The sequence below is a fragment of the Macaca mulatta genome, chromosome 5 (assembly GCF_049350105.2).
Source record: "Macaca mulatta isolate MMU2019108-1 chromosome 5, T2T-MMU8v2.0, whole genome shotgun sequence".
In the NCBI taxonomy this organism is placed as follows: Eukaryota; Metazoa; Chordata; class Mammalia; order Primates; family Cercopithecidae; genus Macaca; species Macaca mulatta.
The window spans coordinates 117,359,097-117,385,715 of NC_133410.1; the positions used below are offsets into that span (position 1 = coordinate 117,359,097).

The 26,619-nt window shown below is 42.2% G+C and overlaps 1 protein-coding gene across 7 annotated transcripts in view; it reads right to left on the minus strand.

Moving 5' to 3' along the window:
* Positions 1-580: 580 nt before the first annotated feature.
* The window catches only part of LEF1 (lymphoid enhancer binding factor 1), a 122,788-nt gene continuing 96,749 nt past the window's right edge, over positions 581-26,619 (minus strand). For 4 of the 7 annotated variants that reach the window (XM_015138983.3, XM_015138982.3, XM_078002077.1 and 1 more), the window contains 4 exons: positions 24,564-24,671; positions 17,152-17,200; positions 16,445-16,485; positions 581-1,786 (listed from right to left, as the gene is read on the minus strand). In XM_015138983.3, coding sequence (XP_014994469.1) covers positions 16,451-16,485; positions 17,152-17,200; positions 24,564-24,671 — 192 coding nt within the window. In that variant the 3' untranslated portion in view covers positions 581-1,786; positions 16,445-16,450. The remainder of the gene's footprint in view (positions 1,787-16,444; positions 16,486-17,151; positions 17,201-24,563; positions 24,672-26,619) is intronic. The other 3 variants (XM_001086645.5, XM_015138981.3, XM_015138984.3) reach the window with 1 other exon arrangement.

The window sequence follows — 26,619 nt, forward strand, 5'->3', positions numbered from 1 at the left end:
TTGTGGAAGAACATGACATACTCACTTTTAAACTGAAAATACAGTTTTTCCTAATCAGATACCAACTTCTAACATGTACTAGTAAGGTAAAAATTACAAAATACAACTCAGGACTTAGAAAATGTTGACTGGGAAGATGGGTGGGGGTGTTGACATACCTTCACCACTGGGACCCCACGATGTAGAAGCCCAGTTTGAACACCAATGGGCTCTGAAGAGAGGCAGTACCTGTGGACTTTCAATGAGCACCACGATCAGATGGTGGGAGCCCATGATCTGTGCTCAGGAAAGGACTCACTCCCATCTGACAACCCTCTTTTTTTTTGCTGTGACCCTGTTTCATACCTACACCTGGAAAAGGAGGGAGGCCCAAGCCATACAAGTACTTTTGAGGACTGCATGTCTAGGAGACAGGGCAAGGTGCCCGTATACAGCCAGTGCTGGCCTATCCCTGGAGAAGGCTGCACCAGCAGCACCCCTCTTACACAAACTGCTCCTCTCTACAAACCAGCTCTGCCCTGGCCTGTGGATTTAGTTCATTACCAATTTTAGGTTATCAGGAACTTCACTCTTAATAAAATGACACTTTTTAAAAATGTTTTATTACAAAGCTTCTTTTAAAAAATGCTCAGCACGTTAACTCAAACTGGAATGACAAACATTAGGATGACAGTTTTGGGCAAAGGCTGTGCCTTGCTATTTAAAAAAAATGGGTACATCAATGCTCATTTTAACAACTGGCATAAAATCCCACTAATTGGCTAATAAAAACAGATACAAATACAGAACATTTAAAGTAATAACAATTCAAGTGCTGGGCTTTTTACAACAAGGGGGTGATAAGGAAAGAAATGAAAATTCACTGCAAACCAGTCTGCTGAATGCATCTGTTAAGGTTTACTGTTTTAAAAAAAAGAAGAAAACCGAAGAAAAAATAAACTGAAATAGGGCTGCCAATTGCTACCAACAGAGTAGATTTGGCTATTACATTTATTTAGCTCTACTGAACACCTTACAAGGGCAGAGAAGCCACTATGTGTTACAGGCAATTCACAGAGAAGCCACTTACCAGAGAAGCTGTCTCAGAAAAAGAAGGCTTCTTTTTATTTCATTATTTCAAACTTTTCCAGAACTTTGAATTTTATTTAAAAGCTCATAGCTAGCAAAATATACAAGAAAATTAAAACTAAAAAGTGTAAATTAAAAAAATTCAAGTTTAAAAAAGCAAACAAAAAAAACTGATCCTTTTGCACTGTTAAATAAAAGCTTTAGGAGAAAAGAAGAGAAAGAAAAATGAAGACAGAAACAAAGAGGGAACTCTTCCACGAACTCCTCCACTGGGGTGCTGATGGATGTGCTGGCTGCTGGCTCCAGTTGCGCATGGCAGGCAAATGCAGCCAAGTTACTGTCCTTGCCGAAAGGTTACAGGTTTGGATGCAAGATGCTCTGGGAAGTGCACACAGAGATGAGGGGAGAAAAGCTGCTCAGCTGCCCCACAGCCTGCTAGCGTTCTCACGTGCTTTAACATTTCCTTTTAAAAAACCTTTTTATGCTTTATTTTGGAACTTGGCCCTTGCAGTAGACGAAAGAGGAGTTGGCAGTGATTGTCTTTATGGATCAGGGTCTCTAGCAGTGACCTCAGGGTAAAATTGATGTCAGTGTTCCTTTGGGGTCGACTGGGCAGGCCGTGGAGACAGTCTGGATTTTCAACAAGCTTCCATCTCCAGAAGAGGTCCTGGGGTCGCTGCCTTGGCTTTGCACGTTGGGAATGAGCTTCGTTTTCCACCTCAAGAAGGAACAAATGAAATGCTATTAATATGAATTTGCTGTAGGCCTTAAGATTATAACCTCTATTCCATACCATATATGTCTTATAACCTCTGCATTTAATCAATCCATTTTGCTGATCTGGGGATGGCTAAAACGAATTGCCCTATGCAGTCAAAAATCCTGAGAGTACACTACAGAGTTAATATAGTGACATTTTTACTTTGGTTCCATATATATGTATGCACACAGTTATGATGTGAAATGTAGCTAACACTCTGGGTCATAGTAAAAAGAACAGAAAAAAGTTTGAAAAACACAAGTAGGAAACAGCCAAACAAGAATAGGGAAGACAGGCAACAGCCGGATCAGGGAAAGACGTGTCATGCCGCAATGTTTGGTGTTTTTAGTCCACTGTGGGAAGCCATTCTATGATTCCACATAGGATAGACATATTCACATTACCCAACGCACTGCCAGCTCCCGTGACGCTGTGTGCTGTGTCCGCTCATATTCACAGTCCAGAGGATACAAACCTCTCCCTTTTTCCTTAAGATCTTACAATTTTCAAGATTTTTTTTTTCCTTCCTAACATCTAGGATCTTTAATGTTAACCTCGGAAAGGACACTCAGCAAATATGTTAAAGTAATGTTGCCAGATATTGGTGATAATGATTTTCAAAAAAGAGAACTCCCACATCCCCAAAACTTTAATGATCTGAGATTTTTAAAAAAGTGATTAATAGTAAAATGTAACAGTGTAACAAGATAAGACAAAGACAAAAGGAAAGTAAAAGCATGGCAAAGTTCCGTTCCTTCACTCCAGAGAGCACGTGCTTCCGCTGCTTTGAACTTGGGGAGGCTGCTTTCCCTTGGTGGCAGCGATGCTGGAAGCACCTTCTCAACCTGGGTCCCTCGACAGCCTCAGATGAATCCCAACACTTTGTGCTTGTGATTGTGCTATCCGTGTTACAAGCAGGAGTTTCCTTTTAGAAACTCAGTCTAAATAATGGTGGATTATCGTACACTTTCATTTCAATGGAAACAGAAAGTAAAAGAGAAATAAAAGGAAGCTTTGACATATTTAATAATGAATACAAAAGTCTAGATGGCAAGTTACAGTCCACGAAGTACTTTCCACAGAAGGATGGTGATCTATGGAATGGGAACTGCGAGAACACCTGCCCCTCAGGCTGTTGGAAAGAGAGGTTTGGCTCCTATATTTAAAGTGCTCACAAAGTGCACAGAGCAGAGCAAGCCCTGCAAGCAGGTTAGCTAGTATTATTATTCCAATTGCGCCCAATGAGGCCCCTAAAAATGATCGGGACTACAAAGAAGCTATTTGTATACCTGGGTAGCTACTGGAAAAGCAAAAACCAACCAACCAACAAAAAACAAAATAGGAGGAAATCAGCCACAGAATGATTTCAACTGAGGAGGTACTTCAAGGACAATTTCAATTCCTATCCTCCTGGAAAATCAACCATTCCTTGTTTAACAGGAAAACACTAGTGCGTTGTGACACTTTAACTGAACAGAGGTATGGATCCCTCACGCAGGAGGATCAAAGAGCTATGAAGGACCCTGCCTTTCTTGGAGAAAGAAACAGGGCTCTAGCAGAGCCTGGGGTGGGAGAGAGGGCACCCCACAGATTCCTATTTACATTATAATTTTACATCACAGATTTTCAAAGGTTTGGTCCAGGTTGCTCTTCCTGGGAAGGTTTTCCTCTCAGTCTGACGTGAAAACATTTAGTTTCCTGATGAGGCCTGGCCTTGCAGTCCTAGGCTAGCGCCTGAGACAAGCACTGGGGCTCAGAATAGACTGGCCATTGGCAGCCAGCAACGCCTGAAGGAGACAACCTGCCCTTCTGTTGGGCCATCCCTCCACTGCCTGACATAGCGAACCCGGAAGTACTGAGGTACAGACAACCTCCATGGCCCTGCTGTGGCCCCATTCTCAAGCAGGGCTAACACCTCCAACCTAGAGCACCTGCACTTCCGGCTCCCCCAGAGTCTTCCTGTCCCTTCACTGCCTTACCTAAGGGTGACTTCTCCTTTCTTCTTAAGCTGAGTACAAGTGATAATACAGTGGTTAACACAAACATGGGTGCCCAGAGATGGCCATTAACTAAAAGATAGTATGTCACTTACCCAGAAAGAGTCTACATCTCCTAATAAAGTCATCTCTTTCCACAGTCTCACATTTTCCCACCTGTTATTTCCTCATTTCATGGGGTCATCTTGCAAATTCTCCTGGAAGGTTGGCTTCAGAGAGCCTCTGTACAGTTGCTTACCAAAAAGCAACTAATCCCTTCCAGGGACTAGTGCTTTAAAAAAAAAAAAAGCAAATAAATTCCTTCACTATGAAATGAGGCAGTTTGTCCCTGGTGGCTCTTTTAAAATACAGGGACGTCAGGGGAGACCAAGTCTTACCTCCGAGTGGGAGAAACGGGGGCCTTGCAGTGTTGCTTTACAGATACAAAACAGGTCCAGTCCAGATTCTTTTCAAGAAACCACAGGCATGAGGCTCCAGAGGCTGGAGCGTTCCCACATCTAAGACTTCACTAGGGGGCTGCAGCTGAAGCTGGGCCAGGCCAGGCAAGCTCTGGCACAGCCCAACCCACCAGTGAAGTCTGCGCAATCAAAGCCAGCAATTACTGCTCTCCGGCTGCGGCTGGGCTTCAAAGGAAGTGAGGCAAGGCCCATCTTACATATGTTCAGACTTGGGCTCCCTCCACCAGGAGTCACCACGCATTTGTACTGGGGATGCAAAGGCGGCACGAGACCCCACCAACCCCATATAATAGAACCCCTTGCTCTCCTGGACCAAATTCCAATCTTGACAAAATATCCCATCAACCAAATGGAACCAGGAACCCAAATGGGCAGAGTTCCTTACTAAAAGCCCAAGCAATAAAGATGAATCTAAAGATTTCAAAAGTGGGCCTGTTCTGGGAGATCAACAGCACCGACCCTGGGCCAACAGGACTTTACAGAGCCTGACTCAGGAGTGAAGAAAGGGAAAACGGGAAATTCCTTCTCTCTAAGCGCAAACAAATGTAAAATCCTACCAAAAGCAGAGCGCTTGGCCAGCTCATGTCCTGTGGGTTCCTTCCCAGGCTGTCCTCTGGAAGGGAGGGCCAAGGAGACAAGCCTATGGGTGAGCTCTGAGATGGCGGAGTGGAGGGTCAGGAGCAGGCAAGGGCCAGCCCTGTCACGGTGCCACTCAGGGCTCACTGGCCAGGCAGTTCAAGCTGTCCAGGCCAAGGCAAGGGCAGCAAAGCTGGTGTCTAGGAACAAAATGCACCCCCGCCCCATCATGTAATATATCACTTCCTTGTTCAGAATTGGTGAGGTCACAAAAAAAGTGAGTTGGAATGTTGGAATAAAAGATCCTTCCTTCGTTGTCCTCTTCCTTTTACGCCACTCTCAAATGCTACTAACAAGAGGCAGGAGCCTTAAGCCACGTGCAGTTTGAGGGGAGAATATTAGAGACTGGTTTTATGAGAGGTGAACAGATTCACAGTTTTAACTGCAAAAACTGCATTCCAGCAGCACACCACACACCTCATGTCAACTGTCTCCATTTTTACGCCTTGGGAAAAACTGACAAAAGCCTGTGATTTGAGGGTGTGAACTCTTCTGCTGCACAATGTCATGTGTGTATGAAGGAAGAGAGGTACAGACTTCTAGAGCAGGAAGCAAGCATGAGAGAGCTCGTCTACTCCTGTTGTTTTAGCAGAGACTGAGGAATATGATCATAAAATGACTGGCCCATGGTGACCCCTAGAGAGTCCCAGTGCTGGGCTGTTCCCTAGGCCTCCTGGCACCACAAAAGTGACAGTCTCGTTGACTTGAAGGTGGTCTTGTCTATAAGAAGCTGGTGAGGGGAAAGGAACAAAAACACTGTCCACTGGGCACTGATTTGCCAGGCACTGGGACACGGACTTTAGAATTTCACATAATCATCATTACAGTTTGCATCTTCCCACCCACTTACAGGTAAGGATACTGAGGCTGCGTGAGGTTCAGTAACTTGCCAAAGGTCACACAACTAATAGGCAGCAGGATAAGCTTCTGAACTCTCAACACGTGCTCTCTCCACCATACCTTGGAACTAAATTATCATTCACTTTCTTCTCTCCTTCCTACCTTCCATCATTCTGTCTGTCCGTCCCTAGGCAACAACCCCTGTATGCTGGTGGAGGCAGTCTACATCTGTAACAGTGCCCCCCAGGATATCACGCTCTGTTTGAAGAAGCATGATAAAGAGAATCAAACACATAAGTTAACTTTGAAATTTAAGTCCCTAAGACTGGAAATATAACCTACAAAAGCCAGCTTCAGCTTCTTGACAGTAAACATTACCCAACATTTGAAAAAAAGAAAAATGAAAATATGTGGTTAGGAAGGTTAACACTGAGTTTTGTTTCTGCAGCTGAGTGACTCCTTAGTCCCAGCATTCAAGACTAGTTAGTTAGTCCCCTAACCACAAAGCTCTAAAACAAAAAGATTCCCAGAAGCTGGAGGTGGGAGGAAAGGGGTCACTGGCCACTCCTGGATTCATGTTCTACCAAGGCAAGGTTGAGTGACCTGTGCAGCTTCCTCCCCTGCGGCTATTCAGAGTGAACTACCATCGGCTCAACCAGACTTTGGCAATGTCAGGATGACTTTGAGACAAGCCTGTGACTGTTAATGAATTACTCCAGGGGAATTCTTCTGTAGCTGCTGGTTTCTCTTCCTGATCAGCCTAGCCCTCTGTGTCTGTCTCCTCTGTGAGGACGTGTGTCCTATTTGTAGGCTGGACCTCCTGGTGCAGGTCATGACCGCTAGATCCTTCCTATCACGGGAAACATGGGAGAAATGGTCTTGAGCAAGTTTTGAAGGAGAGCGCCTCAAAAGCCCACTGCAGTTCTGTCAGCTGAAGGGCTTCCAGAGGACAATAACTAGCTAGGTAGACCTCCCTCATCTACTCACCTCCAAACGCTATCCAACCCACATTTCTCTCAGACTAAAGATGCTAAGTTCACCTTCTACAAATGAGGTGACAGGATCAGGGCACACTTTTGTCTTCCCCCCCACCCCCAAACCAAGCCCTTCCACAGTTATGACAGTGTTTGTGTGTGCAGCTGTGAATCTGGTTAAGCACAGGGAGATGATAACTTGTGTGGGTTAGAGTGTGGGCTCTGAGGACAGACAGTCCTGGGTTGGGTTTGGATCCTGGGTCCATTGGTTACCACCTGGAAATCTCGGGCATGCACTCTGAACGCACCAAACATGTTTCCTCATCTGTAAAGTGAAGATAAGAAGCTGCTCTACCTCATCAGGTGCGCTGCGGGATGTGGGAAATGTACGTGCAGAGCTGGGTGAGTGCGGGGCAGGCGCCCTGAAGCAGCCCACGTAGTGAGTGCAGTAAACAGCAGAGGATGGAGAACTTGGGCTCAGAGCTGACAGTAATTCACTCTGCGGACACAGCGCTGCTGCTCACCAGCTGTGTGGCCCTGGACAAGTGATGTTTTCTCATCCTTCAGACAGGACTGAAATCTGTCCCCTCCACAATGGGGCTGTTCCAGAATGAGAGGAGGCAACACATGCAGAGGCATCTGTTAAAGCCTCGGGAATGTGGCAGGTGGTCCATACAGGTTGGGACCATTTCTGCTGTTCCAACTTCACGCGACACATTCGGGGCAGCAAGCAAGATTCATACTATTACAGAACTTCTGGTAGAAAATTAAGACCAACAGAGTATTCTGCAAATTAATTAAAATATCTCTTATGAAACGGAATGTTTCGAAAAGCTGATGCTAGAGGAGAAAAAGTAATCCCAATAGAAAAAAAAGATTCACAAAAACAATATTTAGGCATTTAGAAAAATTTAGTCCAGAGACAGATGTAAACCTTAAGCCTAAAAGTGAGCAGTTTAATTTTTAATGCTTTTAATTTTTCTCTCATTCTGTCAAAAAAGAATAAAGTCACTTTGCTACAGGTCATGGACAGCTATGAGCAGCAGGATTCCCCACTCATCGGCTTTCAGTAACATGGCAGCTTCATTTATGAAGAACACTGCTGAGGAAAAACACATTAAAACGATCTCAAGGTATCACAGTAATGTCACAAAATTTATGTGCAAAAATAGCACATTTTAGCCTTTCTTAAAAAAGCCCTACCCTCTATACCCCAACTCAGACCCCATTTACTTTTAATTTATATATTATTCAATTAAGCTTCATTTTTCTGGTTCCTAAATCCACACAAATCATAAGAAACATTATTGTGAGCAGAGGGTATAGTCCCAAACAGCAAAGGAAGCCACAAAATAATTATTAAAAAGCAGTTTCTTAAAATTCCACATTATTTGGGGTCATTTAGAATAGTATTATACAAACCACCATACTCCTTGTGGCATATATAATATCCACTGTAAAACAACGGCATGACGTATTCGTATTCAAATCAATTTCAATGTACTCTGCTGAAGAAGACAGAGTTGCATCCAAAAGTGTTTTGAAAAATTACATGTTTTGACACTTAAAGATGTAAACATATAGGTTATCTGAAAAACTCCATTATCCAGAAGGGCTCATTTCCACACAGTTCCTCACAACTCAGTAACAAACAGTTCTATTAAACAAAATTTATCCGAAACCCTTCTTTTTCATTCTAATATTCTACTGCATTGATCTTAATTTCATTTTGTAAGTTTTGATGAACAATACTAAACATGAAGCATCTCAAGAGGGTTTTAATGAACCTCATATACTTCTCTCCCTCTGCTATTATTTTTTAATGGCACCCGATCAGTCTTGCTTACCTGAGGGTCTATTTCTCTATTTCTGATCCCCAAGGCAACTTAAACACAATTCTAGCTCCTCTGATCATTAAGGAGAGAAAAGAGAATTGATGGAAGGGATACTGCCCATTCTTAAAAGCTTTCACTGTACCTATGAACCTAACCCAATTTCTTTATTAACACAGAGCTGTCTAGATAAAACCACCCCAACTACCAGCTTACTAGCGAGCTATAGTGGACATCTGTCTGGCTGCTGCCCAGCTCTCCTCTCCATTATCCCAACTCCAACACTGTTAGAGCAGTGAGCTCCTGACAGCCATTTTGTACAATGTGACCTTCTCCTCTGACCACAGCTGATGATGGATTGGGGTGGAAGTTTGACCCAAGTTGGGCTAACCAGAGTCGCTTCTATAGAATTTGAAAGAATTATTGTCACTTTGGGAGATGATATCGTAACAACATATAGCTTGAGTGCTCTGAACATATGGCTCAAAGAACTGAGCGAGTCAATCTGGGAAGGGAAGGAGGAAGTGATTTTCAGGGCGGGGCAGATGGAAGAAGCAGGGAAAGTCTCTGGACAGCTTTCCAATTTCCAGCTTTCTTTTTGGCCCAACTGCACTACTGTCCTTGGATTCCACAAGATGCTCCTGTATCTTTAAAATACATTTCCCCTTTCTCCGTAAGTGAGCATGGTTTGTTTCCAGCACTTAACCATCAAAAGGCTTCCATGAACGTGCCTAGGGACCCTGGAGCAATAGCCAGGATGTGAAAACCTGCAGTCCACGCATAATCACCTAGGGACCCTGGAGCAATGGCCAGGATGTGAAAACCTGCCTTCTACGCATAATTGAGTCCAACCACACTGTCATTATGCTGTCATTGCTATTTAAGACAATGAGACCAAGCCTGAGCTTATCTGTAGTCAAGTGTCATCACCTTGTGAATCCTGTACACATTTCCTGTTAAGTCTGTGACAGATGTCACAGGGATTTGTGAACACAAGCATAAGAAGAAGGAAGACATGGGTGGGCCGTCACCTCAGACTGCAGCATTCCCAGAAACGACGCGTAAGGGAGCCTCTCCGGGCCACCATAACCTTCACCTCCTATGCAACGATCTGGCCATCCGCACGCCAGCAGTCGCTTCCATAGGACCTCACTACTGTGGTAAAACGGCGGCCCAAGGTTCCCCCAAGTGGGGGACAGTGCTGAGCTGGGTGCAGACATTTTCCCAGGAGCTACCAAACTGTGGCCAAGGGTAGCTGCGCTGCCACGTGTTGCTGTGGCTGCCACGCGAGGCTTTGTTCTCCCCAGTTTGCCACTCCCCTTCCCCTCCCCAGATGTAGGCTGCCTTCCCAGAGTTCTGAACCCCCAGGGGTCTTTTGCTTGTTTGGTAACAATTCTAGCTGAGGTGCTTTCTAAGTATGTTACAAAAGATAAAGAATGGAAAACAGGATGTCATTTTTTCACTTTCTAGTTGTGGAAGCCTTAATTTTTACTCTGAGACTTGGACAAGACTTAAGAGTTCTTCAGCCACCAACTTCCTTTTAATTTTATTAATTTTTAAGAACCGGATTTTGTTTTCTAACTAGACATCACCAAGAAGCTTACTGATACTTAATGTTGGTGACGACATTGTGGAACAGAACTTGGAACAAAGATTAGGCAAAAGTGTCAAACTTACCAGAGTGAGCTTCAAAAATCATAGGAATTAAATATTTTTCTCAATGAGACCACTGGAAAATATTTAGAACTCTCCCTGGCAGCTCTAAGAGGACAGGGCTAAATGTTGAACACCAGGCACAGTTCCTGGCAGACCCTCAGGGTTGCAGTCCTCTCACTGGTCCAGATGATGCTTCTGTTCCCACTCTGCAACTTGTCAGCTCTGTAGCACAGCTTCACAGGACCCAGGAGCCCCAAGTTCTCAAGCCTTAACCACCTCATCAGGCTCTCAAACATCACCATCAAAGAAAAGCCAGAAACAATCTTTTATAAAATGTAATTCCAAGTACTGAACATTGACTTAGCTTAGCAACTACCTCTCATGCTCATCTCTTGGCCCTAGGGAAATAAAGGCTGAAGTTTTTATTTAGCAAAATGTGTTTAACCAGAGGATTTTTAAATCTTTTTTCTCCCCCCGAGACGGAGTCTCACATTGTCGCCCGGGATAGAGTGCGATGGTGCTCTCTCGGCTCACTGCAACCTCCGCCTCCCATGTGTTAAGTGTTTCTCCCCCCTCAGCCTCCCGAGCAGCTGGGATTACAGGTGCCTGCCACCACACCCGGCTAATTTTTTTGTACTTTTAGTGGAGACGGGGTTTCACTATGCTGGCCAGGCTGGTCTCGAACTCCTGACATTGTGATCTGCCCGCCTTGGCCTCCCAAAGTGCTGGGATTACAGGCGTGAGCCACTGCACCCAGTCTTTTTTATCTTTCAAAAGTAGACTGTTCCTTCTTTTAAATTAACTCTTACGTCATATAACTAAAGGAAATACATTAAAGTATCTAAAAATATCTTTTCAATCTATATAATTTAAAGATGGTACTTTTTGTATTTGTTTTGATAAATAATAAGCCAATTTTGAAAATTGTTTAATTAGTAAACTCAGAGTCATAATTCTCTCCAGCACTTTAAAAATTATAATTCTTTACTTCTTTAATTTCATATAAATCTTGATTAAGTCAGGAAGAAAGCAAAGTTCAGTATTTGATAATAATCTCTAACTTCTGACAAATTTAAAGGTGGTATTCCAAATCAAACATATACCCAAATACCGGAAATTCACATCAATTCTATTACTATGCTATCAAACCCCCAAATTCTGCAACCAACCTGACAGCTTGAGTGCTGTCTACTACAGGAAGCCTTCCTTGATTTCACTCCGATTTACATATTTCTTATTCTCTTTCTTATTCTATTTTTGTATCAGGCACAGCATGCCACTTCTTCACAGCATAAAACATACTCTTTTATAACTACCCATTTAATATGTCTGTATCTTCTTAAACTTGAAGCTCCTCCAGGAAGGGATAGGGTCTCATTTGCAAGCACCGCCACCGCCTAACAGGATTCGTGACTTACAGCAGTCCTCACTAAATGTTTGCGTGGTGAGGAAACAAGTGATTAGACGTCATGACACTGGTCTTCCAGCTGGACCCAGGACAGTGTGTGCAGCCTTACCCCTGAGGTCCTGGGCTCCCAGCATTCCCACAAATGACTAGTCCGAAAAGCTAGTCCAAAAGATCCTGCAGCTTGGGGACCACCATCTCCAACCTGGAGGAATGGCTGTTAGGGATCTCATTTCCAATTATCCTAAAAGTTTCTCCGCAGTGTTGAGACCACATTAATGGCAATTTATTTGTTTCAATCTGATTTCACCAGAGTGAAAATTTTTTTAATGCTCAAAAGTAGAAACACACAGGGAGACAGGAACACAACCGGGTGAATAAAGCACCGCTTCAGGAGCCAGCCTCTCTGCTGGGCTGCATACGGCCACAGCGCTGGCACTGCCTATCAAAAAACGGGAAGTATTCCATGCAACCCACAGGCTCTTTAAAGAAATGAAAACACAAGTGTTTTGTTTTTTAATTTTTCTTTGAGAGATGGGGTCTTACTTCATCACCTAGGTTGGAGTGCAGTGGTGTAATCATAGCTCACTACAGCCTTGAACTCCTAGGTCCCAAGCTATTCTCAATCTCAGCCTCCTGAGTAGCTGGGACTACAGGTGTGTGTCATCACGCCCAGTTAGTGGTTTTTATTTTTCGTACAGACATAGTTTTGCCATGTTGCCCAGGCTGGTCTCAAACTCCTAGCCTCAAGTGATCCTCCCACCTCTGCCTCCAAAAGTGCTGGGATTACCAGCATGAGCCACTGTATCTGGCCTAGCTTTACCTTAACTCGTCAACTTCCCTTCAGAATTGAAAACCAGCTGTGTGAGATTCCACATCACACTCTTTGACAGACTGGTTTTTTTTTTTTTTTTTTTTTTGACAGTCCTATTCTGTTGCTTAGGCTGTAGTGTGGCGGTGTGATCTCAGCTCACTGCAGCCTTGACATCCTGGGCTCAACAGATCCAACCACTTCAGCCTCCCTAGTAGCTGGAACTATAGGCACACGTCACTGCACCCAGCTAATTTCTGTAGAGAAGGGATCTTGCCATGTTGCTCAGACTGGTCTCAAATTCCTGGGCTCAAGCAATTTACCCACCTCAACTTCCCAAAGTACTGGAATTACAGGAATGAGCCACCATGCCGGGCCTGTAGGATTGGTTCTAATCAAGTATTTGATTATTTCTAAGGTGAGGTCAGCACTAGTATGACTGTAGTCTGGCAAACAAGGAGCCATATTATTACATTAGTGGAAAATCAAATTCTCAAACTAGAGGCAATGCTTCTAATATCCCAGGACACAAGGTAGCCATCCTGGGGAGGAAAGAGGGACACAGGGGGTGATCTGTACAGGAACTGAAGAACAACCCCATCACGTATAAGCCATTTTCAAGGTCATGCAGAGGCTTTATAGTTATACAGAGCCACTCAGACATAAAATGATGACTATAAATTAGGAAATGAAAAAAGAGATCTGAGTCCCTATAATAACACTGGGAGGCAGTGCAGACCACACAAAAGCAAAGCAGACCAGAAAGTTGGACTTGAGGGAGAGACAGACAGGGATCTCAGAGGGCGCTGGACACAATCCTTCACTTATACCGAGAAACCAGAGGCTTTAGGTGACCTGCCCCAGCCCACACAAATTTACACAAGAGCTAACCTGGGAGACTGGGTGGCCTCATTCCTGTGCTCTGCTGTTTCCATAACATGACGCTCTGTTCCCTTTGTCTTTCATTTCTTTGCCAGGGCTCTGCTCCAAAACAGAAGACCCCCTCCATTTTTCTGTGACAACAGGAGTTATTTCTGAGTGCCACCTCCTCGGAGGTGCCTTTCTTGACCATCCAACCTAAAAGCAGACCCTAATTTACTCCCTAATTTATTTTTATTATAGTACTTATACCTTCCTGTTTTTTTTTTTAATCAACTACCCTCACAGCAACATAGCAAGCACTGTGAGAATAGGGACCTTCTTTGCTCCATCCAGCACTCTATTTCCAGGTCATACAAGTCTCCACAAGGCCTATCTTAGGTGCTCAATAAATGCTGAATCATGACTGAATAGGTCAGCTCTACACAAACAGAATGTCTCTGAATTCCTACAACAAAGGAAGGGGTGGGGGTACAACAGAAATATTATCATGGCTAATTTATGGAAATCTTTATGAAGGTGGATCTGAGCTCCTCTCTACTCTACAAGTCTTATCCAGTAACTGCCAGTTCTGGTCTCCAAACTCAGGTGCTGTGCAGGGCAGTGACTTCAAAGGCTGCATGACTGATCCGGGAATGAGAGGGAGGGCAGCACCAGAGACTCTGATTACAGGAAGCTCAACCAACTGGAGCCTCACCAGCGGCGGGACGGCCTGAGAATGCTTTTGGCGGGTAGGGTGGAGAGAGAGGGTTCTTTCTGTTTTTCTTGTGCAGGATAGAGAGAACATCTTAACCTTAAGCAAATATAAATAAGTGACAAGAAAGCACAATGACAGCTGTGACTTACTAGAAAAAGATGTTTGGGATACACTTTAGGACCAAAAAAGCCATCTTTTACATCTAAAATACCACAGGATGCTAATCGTGAAGAACACCAAATCGAGTACCAAACTCTGAAATACCGAAATACATTTTTGCATGCTTTTTAATAAAAACAGCTTCACAGATTTTGGTGCAAACAGAAGTGAAGTAAATCAAGTACCAGCCCTTAGCACACTGCAACTCTGAGGGCTTTCTGTTCAGAGGCAGAACATGAAAAAACTCTGGCCATTCCTAAGTGTTCAGTAATTAAAACAATTTGTTTTCAAAAAAAAAAAAAAAAACAAGGCTTATGATTTTGACTAGATTTACTTCTACTATGAAGCCATGAGCTACAGGGGTTGGTATCATCGGCCATGCTTACATCCTATCTGTGCTTCTAATAACCAAGCCAGGTGACTGGCTCAGAAGAGGTTCTTGATTAATAGCCACTAAGTTAAAACAATTATATTATTTTTTATCGTATATGAAGGGATGGTCCTCCTTTCACTTGGAGGAAAGTTTGCCACTCAGTATTAGTTTAGAAGAGTTTTGATATCATAAAACCACAGTGATGGGATTTGGAAAAACCTGGGGAATCTGAAGAAAGATGAAGAAAGTTTCACAGAGGAGAGGGCAATTGACTTAGGTCTCAGTAGGAGGAAGGAACAGTTCTGAGCTCCAGCTGTGTGCTGGCCGCGGGGCAGATCCTGCACATCAACCACCACAGGGGGTAGGCATCAATATTCCCTTTTTCCAGGTAAGGAAAATGAAGAGTAAAAAGCTGAAGTAGATTGCTCAGGCAGTCACCTGATTTAAAATTCAGATCTATTTGGTACCAAAATCTCTGCTGGTCCCTTTGGGCAAGTTGTTTGAAACCTCAGCACCAAATTAAGTTCTAACAGTTTAGGTAAGGGCCACCAGGCTTAGTCAAGAGCCAAATGAGCTGCAGGATAACACTCTTTTCCTAAGAAACACGGCAGAGATCTGTCCATTCCTCTGTAGAGGAAATGGGCTTTTGAAGCCCAGGGACAGCATGTGCGGTGCCCTCCCGCCATGTGGGGAACTGCTAATAATTTTGTTTGGACTGAGCACAGGACTCAGAAGGGCTATGCTGAAAGTGAGGGGAGGCAGACAGCAAGAATGACTGGGGGCAAAGCTACAAGGGCAGGGCTGGGCAGACCCACACACTAAGTGGCGGGTGCTTTATGTTTCAGCCAATGGGAAGCACCGGCTGTTTCCATGTCGGGAAGTGACATACAATCTGAGTTGTGGGAAATCTCTCTGGGAGCAATGTGAAGGATGAACTTGTAAAAATAAAGCCTGGAGGCAGAAAAATTATTAACATGTATTACAGTACTCCAGATGGAACGTCTGAGCACCTGAACTAGGGCTGTGGCAGTGGTAAGTGTGAGAGAAAAGGCTCAAGACAGACCCCAAAGACAGGGATGGGAAGACTTGGTGATTGACTGGACATGTGTTCCTGGAGAGAGAAAGGATAACCAAAGGCAGCTCCTTTGAGAACTGTTACCAGGAGAAGATGTACACATACTGCTAATTCAAAGCTTAATAAAGACCAAGCCTTAATTTACAATGTCAAGTTCCTTGGGCTAGTGGTCATGTGGAAATAAATTTTAAAAATTATAGTAAAAAGAAATAAAATATTACTTATAAATACTAGAGTAAAATCTAGCAAGTTATCAATAAAGAGAAATACTTGATAGAAGAAACACAGTTAAATAAGTGCCCATGCCATATTAAATAACAGAAAAAAAATAAAACATATATAGCTTTCTGACTAGAAACAAATATATTACTTTTGAGTGACTACATGTGATTTCAATTGAGAAAAAATCTCTACTGAGCAAAAGGTTGGGAGTCCTGGGCTAAAATGGTGCTCCTCAGACCCACCCTGGATTTGCTGAGTAAGATGGCATTTTGCTTACTGTTTGTTGTCATTTGTTCTTTTTTTAAGCAGGCTTATTTGCCACTGATCAGTAAGAAATGGTTTAGAAGAAAGAGTTAGGGGAAAGGAAATGGAGGAAGAATAAATGGGCCAAAAGGGAGAGAAAAGATAAAAGCATACTATATTGCAAATACATAGCCGGTATAAAAACCATCAGATTTTTTAAAGCACTAATTTGATTTTGCTGAGTTCTCCTCTTTAAGGAGCAATGTCGAATGAACTCGTTATGAGCAAGAAGATTCACAAGCAAGTGCCTCTTTTTATAACAACTAACGTCAGCAGTAGGACCAGAGAGTCGTTCTTACCATGTTTCAGATGTAGGCAGCTGTCATTCTTGGACCTGTACCTGCAGAAAATTGTGTCTTTAACAAATTTTTATTGAAGAGGTTTTTGTACATTCCAAATACGTAGTAGCTACAATATCATGTGAACTTGTTTGCTTTACTTTTCATGGTTCTTATACCAGCCATTTTTATTTGTGCAGTACAAGTAGTGGCCTTATTTTTAATGAAAGAAAAAAGGAAAATAAATGGGACCTCACTGATGTCTTGAATTAATGTACAAGAAAGACAAACCCTATCATGATGTTTTACATTTTTAAAAAACCCAAATCACAAAAGAGATTCTCAAGGGAATACCAGGTAACACATCATTTAATCATCATAAAATATTGTATCTTTAAGGAGTTATATAAAATAGTGAAAAGGCAAGAGTGTTAAAGCAAAGTAAACACAAACAGAAGCAAAAATAAAACAAATAAACAAAAATCCCACAGTCCACAACCAGGATTCCAGGTGACAGGGTTTGGGAACCAGTTTTTACATGTACCTTCCCACAGTCACATTTAAAAGAGGTCTTTTAAATTTTTTAAAAGAATTTCAGGAAGAAAAAGCAGAGTTAAAGAATCATGAGTTATAGTGACAGAAGAAAGAATGTGTAGAGAGATGCAGGCTGCTTTAAAAGGTGTTTGTCAGAAGCCTGAGGACTGACTGGAAAGTCTCATGGTGCCTACCTGATGTAGATTCCTGTAGTTTCTCTCTCTTCCTCTTCTTTTTCTTACCCTGGAAGAAGAGAGTATACTGTCATGTCACAGATTGTACCATGAACACACAGATGAATGTGATGTGGAAGTACAGGCAGGCGGTCAACAAAGAGGTAAAGATGACTCATTCTCCCTCTTCACTATCTCTATCTAGAAACAGTCAGAGAGCAAGAGAATGGGAGAAAATAGTGACCTGCTGACCTTCGTCTCTATAGCTTCATATTTAACATCATCAATATTGACACCGTGGGTAGACTCTTTGTCTCTCTCTCTCTCTCTCTCTCTCTCACACACACACACACACACACACGCGGATGATGTCCTAGAGCTGTGGCCATAGGACCTTCTCTCTCTCTCTCTTACACACACACACACACGGATAATGATGTCTTAGAGCTGTGACCATAGGACCTCTCTCTCCCTCTCTCTCTCTCTCTCACACACACACACACACATACACATGGATAATAATGTCCTAGAGCTGTGGCCATAGGACCCTCTCTCTCTCTCTCTCTCTCACACACACACACACACACACACACACACACACGGATAATGATGTCCTAGAGCTGTGGCCATAGGACCTTCTCTCTCTCTCTCTCTCTCACACACACACACACACACACACGGATGATGTCCTAGAGCTGTGGCCATAGGACCTTCTCTCTCTCTCTCTCTCACACACACACACACACACACACACACACACGGATAATGATGTCTTAGAGCTGTGGCCATAGGACCTCTCTCTCCCTCTCCCTCTCTCTCTCTCTCTCTCTCTCTCACACACACACACACACACACACACACACGGATAATAATGTCCTAGAGCTGTGGCCATAGGACCCTCTTCTTCAAGAAAAGCCAGCTTAATGAGCCATTCCTTTTCTTAGTAACCAGCACACTTAGAACCCACTTCTGGTAGTGCTTAAGATAAACCTTACTGTGAATTCCATTGTCTAACTGAAAGTTCCCCGGTGTTAATCGAGTACCCACAGGCCCTGTGGCACAGGCACGACAAAACCAAGGAGAAAGGGAGAAGAGATTGAGAGAACCTGAGAAAACTGGAGCTATCTCAAAGACTTATTTCTGGCAATTAAGGACCTTGCTTCCTAAAACAGACAAAATAACATGGATATGCACACCATTTTAAATACATTTCAAAACACCTCAATGCCAGATTTAAAAATTTAGATCCCACTTATAGTGATCTAATTTTCCCTTTTCCTTCATAACTACTTTGCCCTCAAAAATAATTTTATGCCGGGTGTGGTGGCTCACACATGTAATCCCAGCACTTTGGGAAGCTGAGGCGGGTAGACTACTTGAGGTCAGGAGTTTAAGGCCAGCCTGGCCAACATGGTGAAACTCTGTATTTACTAAAAATACAAAAATTAGCCAGGCGTGGTGGCATGCGCCTATAATCCCAGCTACTTGGGAGGCTGAGGCAGGAGCATCGCTTGAACCTGGGAGGCAGAGTTTGCAGTGAGCCAAGATCATGCCACTGCACTCAGCCTGGGCAACAGAGACTCCGTCTCAAATAATAATAATAATAATAATAATAATTGTTATTAATTATTGAGATAATTATTAATCAGAAATAATAATTATCATAAATAATCTCAAATAATAATAACAATTATTATTTGAGATAATTATTATTGATAATAAATAAATTATTTGAGATAATTATTGTTTTGAGATAATTATTGAGATATTATTTGAGATAATTATTGATAATAAATAAATTATTTGAGATAATTATTGTTTTGAGATAATTATTGAGATATTATTTGAGATAATTATTATTGATAATAAATAAATTATTTGAGATAATTATTGTTTTGAGATAATTATTGAGATATTATTTGAGATTATTATTGATAATACATAAATTATTATTTATTAATTATAACATAATTAATAATTATGTTATAAGAGCAAGACCCTGTCTCAAAATAATTATTGTTTTAATAGTGTACAGCCATAGTCCGCTTATAGTAAATGACCAACCTGCATCAGGTATTTTCAAATAACTAAAATGGAACACATATCACATCCAATGTCTCTAGCTTACATCTGCTATAATACTCACATGAACATTTAAAAGCTGTTAAGACTGTACCATATATATTTTGTGGCTCTACAAAAGTGCGTATTTCTGCACCTCAAGATAGTTCTTCATGTCACATGGCCATTGAGGCTTTACAGCTTCAGAACGGTGACTGAAATCATCCTCCCTAACACTGAGGCGAACAGGTATTAGTGACCCTGAGAAATGGCACATCAAAAAAAAAGGAGTCCTCTTTCAAGATTATTATTATTTTGTGAGACAGAGTCTCACTCTGTTGCCCAGGCTGGAGTGCAGTGGCGCAATCCTGGCTCACTGCAATCTCCACCTCCAGGGTTCAAGCCTCAGCCTCCCCAGTAGCTGGGATTACAGGCGCATGACACCACGCCTGGCTAATTTTTGTATCTTTAGTAGAGACAGGGGTTTTACCATGTTGATCAGGCTAGTCTTCAACTCCTGACCTCATGATCTGCCCACCGTGGCTTCCTGAAGTGCTGGGATTCCAGGCGTGAGCCACTGCGCCCGGCTTCTTCCAAGATTATTAAAGGTGCTCTGGGGACAGAGAGTAGAGAGGGAGGGCACGCTTCTTTCGGGTATCCACAGCGGTCCTTTCAATGTAATTACTGCAAGGTTCGGAAGTTGCTACAAGGTTGTTTCATGTGTCTGGAACCTTATTTCACATTTCTTCTTTCTCAGCTCCATTTACCCTTCTACCTGTGTCTCAAGTGTTATCTATTCCATGAACCTTCTCTACTCCACACCTTGTTCGTCCATCCCTCACCTCAGGCAGAGCTAGGGCTCCTCTTCTGCGCTCCCCATGACCCTGAGCTCACTGCATGACTGAATGCCTCACAGGTGCTATAACTGGCTCTGTCCCCAGAGCACCACCTGGGTCTCTTAGCACCATGCTCCCCCACTTACACATGCCTAGAACATAGCCGGCACACAGCGACCATGTGAAGCCTGCACCGTTACGCTTCTACTGCTAAATCAAATAACCTGTTACCTTCTAGGCATCAACCAGTTCTTCAAGAGAATCTACATTTATGATATGCAAAAAGAACTAAGTAGTTTGGATGTATTAATGTCAAGTTATACAAAAACCCAAATTCATGTATGGTAAAAAAAAATTTTGTTAAAATTATATGGACTATATAATATTGGGAAGCATTAAAAACTAAATTGAAAAGTTCTAACATTATAAATATTTGGCTAATCTCACCCTAGAAAATTTGTGCACTATTAATTAGCCTGTTATTAGCCAAAGTTATAAAAACAAATTGAAATTATAAATCTATGTCATGTAATAGGGTATTTTAATATTGAATAATTGAGACATATATTTCACATGATCTCACTGAGGATCAGGGTACCATTCTGGTGACACTAAATACCTTAAATTTACCTTTATTCTATCCCTGTACAGTACTGTTATTTAAAGAACAGTATCTTTAGATAAAGTACTATCACTGATCAGCTTCTGTTTGCCTCAGTAATTGAATGACTTATTCTGATTATGATGAAAACACTATGAATGAAGCTGGGCTTTCCCTTCATTCAAGGAATATGCAAAACAATTTCCTTTAAAAGTTGTGCAGAGGGAAATCTTTAAAGATAAATTCACATTACAGTAGCTTTCTTTAAAACTACTTTCTTCCCACCCATCGACATGGAGGAAAGGAGAGAGAGCAGAGAAACAGACAGAATATGTAGGTGTTTCTTTTGCGTCTTTTTAAAAGTTAAAACTCATTACTTAAAGAATTAGAAAAATAAATTTAAAGGCATTCAACAAGCAACGCTGAATAAAATTCACAGCACAATGAAGTTTACAAAGGTCAAATGAGGAAGATGAGCTCTCCTCCTTTAGACAAACTACATCCAAAAGCCACCCAGAGCAGGATTAGAAGAAGACACTTTATTTATTTTTTTTTTAATTTTATTTATTTATTTTTTTCTTGAGACAGAGTTTCACTCTTGTCACCCAGACTGGAGTGCAATGGCGCAATGTGGGCTCATTGCAACCTCTGCCTCTTGGGTTCAAGAGATTCTCCTGCCTCAGCCTCCTGAGTAGCTAGGATTACAGGCACACGCCACCATGCCCAGCTAATTTTTGTACTTTTAGTAGATACAGGGTTTCACCATGTTGATCAGGCTGGTCTCGAATGCCTGACCTAAAGTTATCTGCCTGCCTCAGCTTTCCAAAGTGCTAGGATTACGGGCGTGAGCCACCATGGCCAGCCAGAAGACGACACTTTTGAAATCTTCTGGGTGAACACTGATCTTCCTACTTACAGGGCGTGCCAGGGGCTCTATACAGAGATGGTAATTGCTGCTCAGAAAACAGGAGCCTGGTTCAGGGGTGAAAATTCTTCAACTACAGCAGTCTTACGAAGGCACTGGGCCGGGCACGGTGGCTCACGCTTGTAATCCTAGCACTTTGAGAGGCTGAGGCTGGCAGATCACCTGAGGTCAGGAGTTCGAGACCAGCTTGACCAACATGGAGAAACCCCGTCTCTACCAAAAATACAAAATTAGCTGGGTGTGGTGGTGCATGTCTGTAATCCCAGTTACTCAGAAGGCTGAGGCTGGAGAATCGCTTGAACCCGGGAGACAGAGGTTGTGGTGAGCCGAGATCGTGCCACTGCATTCCAGCCTGGGCAACAAGAGCGTATCTCTGTCTCAAAAAAAAAAAAAAGAAGGTACTGGAAGACCGAGCTAATCCACTCAGGAGGAGGAAAACCATGTAGATTTTGAAGTCAGAATGACCTGGGTAAAAACTTCAGCTTAGCCACCTACTACAAGGCCTTGCATAAATTACCTAAACTCTTCAGCCCCTCAATTTCCTCACCTGAAAAATGGGGTGATAATATTCATGTAATAATATTCATTCCACCACTGGGTTGCTGTCAAGAATTTAAGACAGTTCCTAACCATCAGCATATGGTAGTTATTAAGGCAACCAAAATAACTCAGAAGAGCTGACTATGCTGTTTCCCATAAGTAACAGACTCTTACTTCCTGTGTCAAACTTGTATCCAATGTCTGAGCTCCAAACCTTGACCAGTAAAGTGACTTTTTGTATGGAGCACATTATAGGAAATAAATTGTGCAACCCATTTCCAGAAATAAGTTTCCATGTGTGTATGACCTCAGATATGCATCCTTGTCATCATCTCTGAGAACGTGAGCCCCACAGGAGCACCTAAAGCAATGGCTACATATTAAATTGTATGTTAATTAATGGCTTCGCTCTTGCTTTTTTAAAAAGAAATAATTCCACTTTTATTAAGACTGACCTTGCTGGCATTTCTAATGCTCGTCTCACACAGACCCTGAGAATTACTACAGACTGAATGTTGTGTTCTCCCAAATACATATGCTGAAATTCTAACCCCTAATTTGATGGTATAATGAGGCGAGCCTTTGGGAGGTGATCATGTCCTGAGCAAGGAGCTCTCATGAAGGGGATTAATGTCCTTATAGAAGAGATCCTGGAGCACTCTCTTCCCCCTTCTTCTACCTTGTAAAGATACAGCCAGAAGACTGGGACCAGGCCCTCACCAGACACCAAACCTGCCTGCACCTGGATCCTGGACTTCACAGGCTCCAGAAGTGTGAGAAATAAACCTGTTTGTTTATAACCCCACCACGTCTATGGTATTTTATTATAGCATGCTGCATGAACTCAGACATAATAACTGCAAAATATTAAATTATTTTAAGAGCTTAAATAGTGAAAATTATTCCCCTCTATAAAATAAAACAGTCTTTGCCCTATCAAGACTACATAAGTAAGATGCTCAAATTCTACAGTAATAAAACAATTGGCACTACAAATGAGGTATTTCCTGCAGATAAAATTAGTATGACTTAAACATGATATACCTACACTGAATAGAATACATGATAGATGCTGGGGTACAGTAACATGAAAAAAGAATTTTTTACCCAGATCTAAGTAGCTTGTGGCAAAACAGTCACCTGAATACATTGTTTATAAGAAGTGTAAAATAATACAGTCCTTTGGAAAGCAATATGACAATATGTATCAAGAAATTTAAAATAGCAGGGGCACTGGCTCATGCCTGTAATCCCAGCATTTTGGGAGGCAGCAGCAGGCAGATCAACTGAGGTCAAGCATTCAAGACCAGCCCGGCCAACATGGTGAAATCCTGTCTCTACTAAAAATACAAAAAATTAGCCGGGCATGGTGGCGCACGCCTGTAATCCCAGCTACTTGGAAGGCTGAGGCAGAAGAATCACTTGAACCCAGGAGGCGGAGGTTTCAGTGAGCCGAGATCGCGCCACTGCACTCCAGCCTGGGCGACAGAGTGAGATTCCATCTCAAAAAAAGAAAAAACCAAAAAATAACTTTAAAATATTTATATCCTTTACCTCCACAATGAATCTCTTCAACATAAGTAATAGTCCTAAATATAGAAAAGAACTGTTATGTATAGACATGTTCATTGAAGGAGTATTTACATTTGTAAGAAAAACAAAAGGGAGCAACTTAAACGTCTAAAAGCAGGAAAAAATAAGACTAAATAAATTGTGAAATTCACTTAATGGAATATTGATATACATAAACACTGTGCCATGAGAAATGCTTTTTATATATAAGATTGAGAAGCATGCAACAAACATGTATATATATGCACACAAATATACAAGTAAAAAAATGCATAGAAAAAATATTAGAAAGTAATGTAAGTAGTTATTACTAACGTTGCCTTTACATAGTAAGATTATGGTCTTCTTTTTTTTTAATCTTTCTTATACCAAATTTTAATAATAAGGTATTAGTTTATTAAAAAATTTTTATTTAAAAGCATTCATGGCCGGGCGCGGTGGCTCAAGCCTGTAATCCCAGCACTTTGGGAGGCCGAGACGGGCGGATCACGAGGTCAGGAGATCGAGACCATCCTGGGTAACACAGTGAAACCCCGTCTCTACTAAAAATACAAAAACTTAGCCGGGCGAGGTGGCGGCGCCTGTAGTCCCAGCTACTCGGGAGGCTGAGGCAGGAGAATGGCGTGAACCCGGGAGGCGGAGCTTGCAGTGAGCTGAGATCCGGCCACTGCACTCCAGCCTGGGTGACAGAGCGAGACTGCGTCTCAAAAAAAAAAAAAAAAAAAGATAGCTCAAGGCTTTCGTAATGCAATATATCCATGAAATCCTTATTACAAAGTTCATTAACTTCCAAAAAATAAGTAGTACCAGCATTATATACACCCTAAAACACATTTCCTTCTTGAAAGCAAAAGAGCGAATGAGAGTGGAGAGCCACGGGTATGGAGGAGGGGCTTACATAATTGTCTCTTGCAGACCAGCCTGGATAAAGTTGCATATGTAGCTGTCTTTCTTTCCGTGCTAATTCATAATATTTAGCCTGCTCTTCACGGGAGAGGGCATGCCACTAAAACAGAGAGGAAGGAAGAAAAATACAAAAATAAGCAAAATAGCAATAGTATATTTTATGTTTCAAAAATCAAAAAATGAAAATATTAAGCATTTAAACTTTGATTTATTTTTAAATTGCAGAAGACCAAGTGCCAAGTGCTATAGAAATCTACTTAGAGTCTAGTGGCTACAGTGAAACTCAAACTTTGGTTTCTCTATCCTGTTCTCCGATATCACATGAAACACATCAAAGTCAATCAAAGTATTCAAAGTAAAATGATCTCTGTCACCCACCCTTTCTCTTTTCCAATATAAATTAAAAAGAACTTTCAATGGTGAACCTCAACACCCAACTTAACTGTTTTTCACAGTTAGTAGCATATTCTGATATCTGAGCCCAAGTACTTTTTATTTATGCAAAATGTGATAATTTCCAGATGTCTTTTAAAACAGATACACCCTCTCCTCATATGAACACTTTCCCGTTTTGTTATAGGAAGAGTCTGAAACCTTAATCATATGCTTGTCTATAGAGAAGGACATGAAAAGTCAGCTTGTCTGTCTCCGTCTCTTCACTGTCTCCTCAAACTCATATAGACGCTATCTATAGGGACAACACTGACGACACTGTCCAGTCACACAAGCACATTTTATGGCTATGGCTTTTAGCTTCCTTTTGATGGACAGCAAGTGGCATTATTGAAGTTTATTTTGCCATCTAGAATTTGAGACTATAGTTTCTAATATGAAGAATATAGCTGCTAATATCCTACAAACTTTTTGTCTCCTTTTTACATAACTGATTATATAGCATATATAACAAAGTAGTTTATATAGGAAAGGTATCTGGGATTTTAAGGGGTTTACATTTGCACACTGCTTTGCATATATCTGCACATGACTCACCCCAGTCCCCAGCAGACAGTGTTCATGTATTTTCCCAACTCCCCCAATGCCAGGACCTGCCAGCAGAACTTTCCAAGGGAGAACCATCTGGGATTTGGGGGAACCACTGTCCATGAGAGTATGACACAGAGGCGATGGTAGCTACCCAAGGAGACCAACCAGAGCCCACACTACGCACACATACATGCTCACCTAAGCACATACACACACCACTCACATGCTCACCTGAGCACATATACCCACACCCACATGCATAACACACATGCTCCTCTGTGCACATAAACTACATGCACGCCACACATGCTCACTTTTGCACCTGCAATGCTCACCCGTGCGCACACACCATCTGTCAGCTGGGAGCCTCCCTGCTCCTGTTCTCCCCCAGCTCTCAGGTGTGGAGCTTCCCAGTTTGCTTCCTTCCCATTCCAGGCTATGAGATCCTTTCCCATTCACGGCTGCCCTGCATATTAATTTTTATCTCCCTGTTCATGTCTTTTAAAATGATTTTTAAATAAGAAGGATGTGGGTGGGTTGGAGGAAGGACCAAGTGAGAGAGGTTGATGAGAGAGAAAATCTTCTCCTAGAGGAGGCTATATGTCTAAGTCTTAATCAACTTGGACTCAGCCCCTAAAGTGTAGCTAAGACAACAAACACCTGCTGCTCTTGTTTGACAACAGAACATGAAGCTGATTTCAGGACACGACAGCACCTTCTGGCCACACCCCACCTCCAGTTCCAGCCTCCAGTGTGAGAAGCAGCAGTTCCCACTAGCAGGGCAACAGAGTCCATTTCCTTTGAAAGCCCCTTAACAGTCAGGCTGTGCTGAAGAGAATAGGTGATTTATTGTTTAATTGCTTTAGAAGTACAGAGTATGAGGTTAAAAAGCATGACACAAAGCAGGGCTTGCCCCGAGCCTAAAGGCAAATCAGGTGATGTGCTTTTGTTTTAAAAAAAAAAAATTACAGGGAGGTGCCAGAAAAACAAAACAAAACAAAACAACCCTGGAAACAGTTACCTGAAGCACAGTTCTTTTTACTAGAATAAACCTTAGACAAATT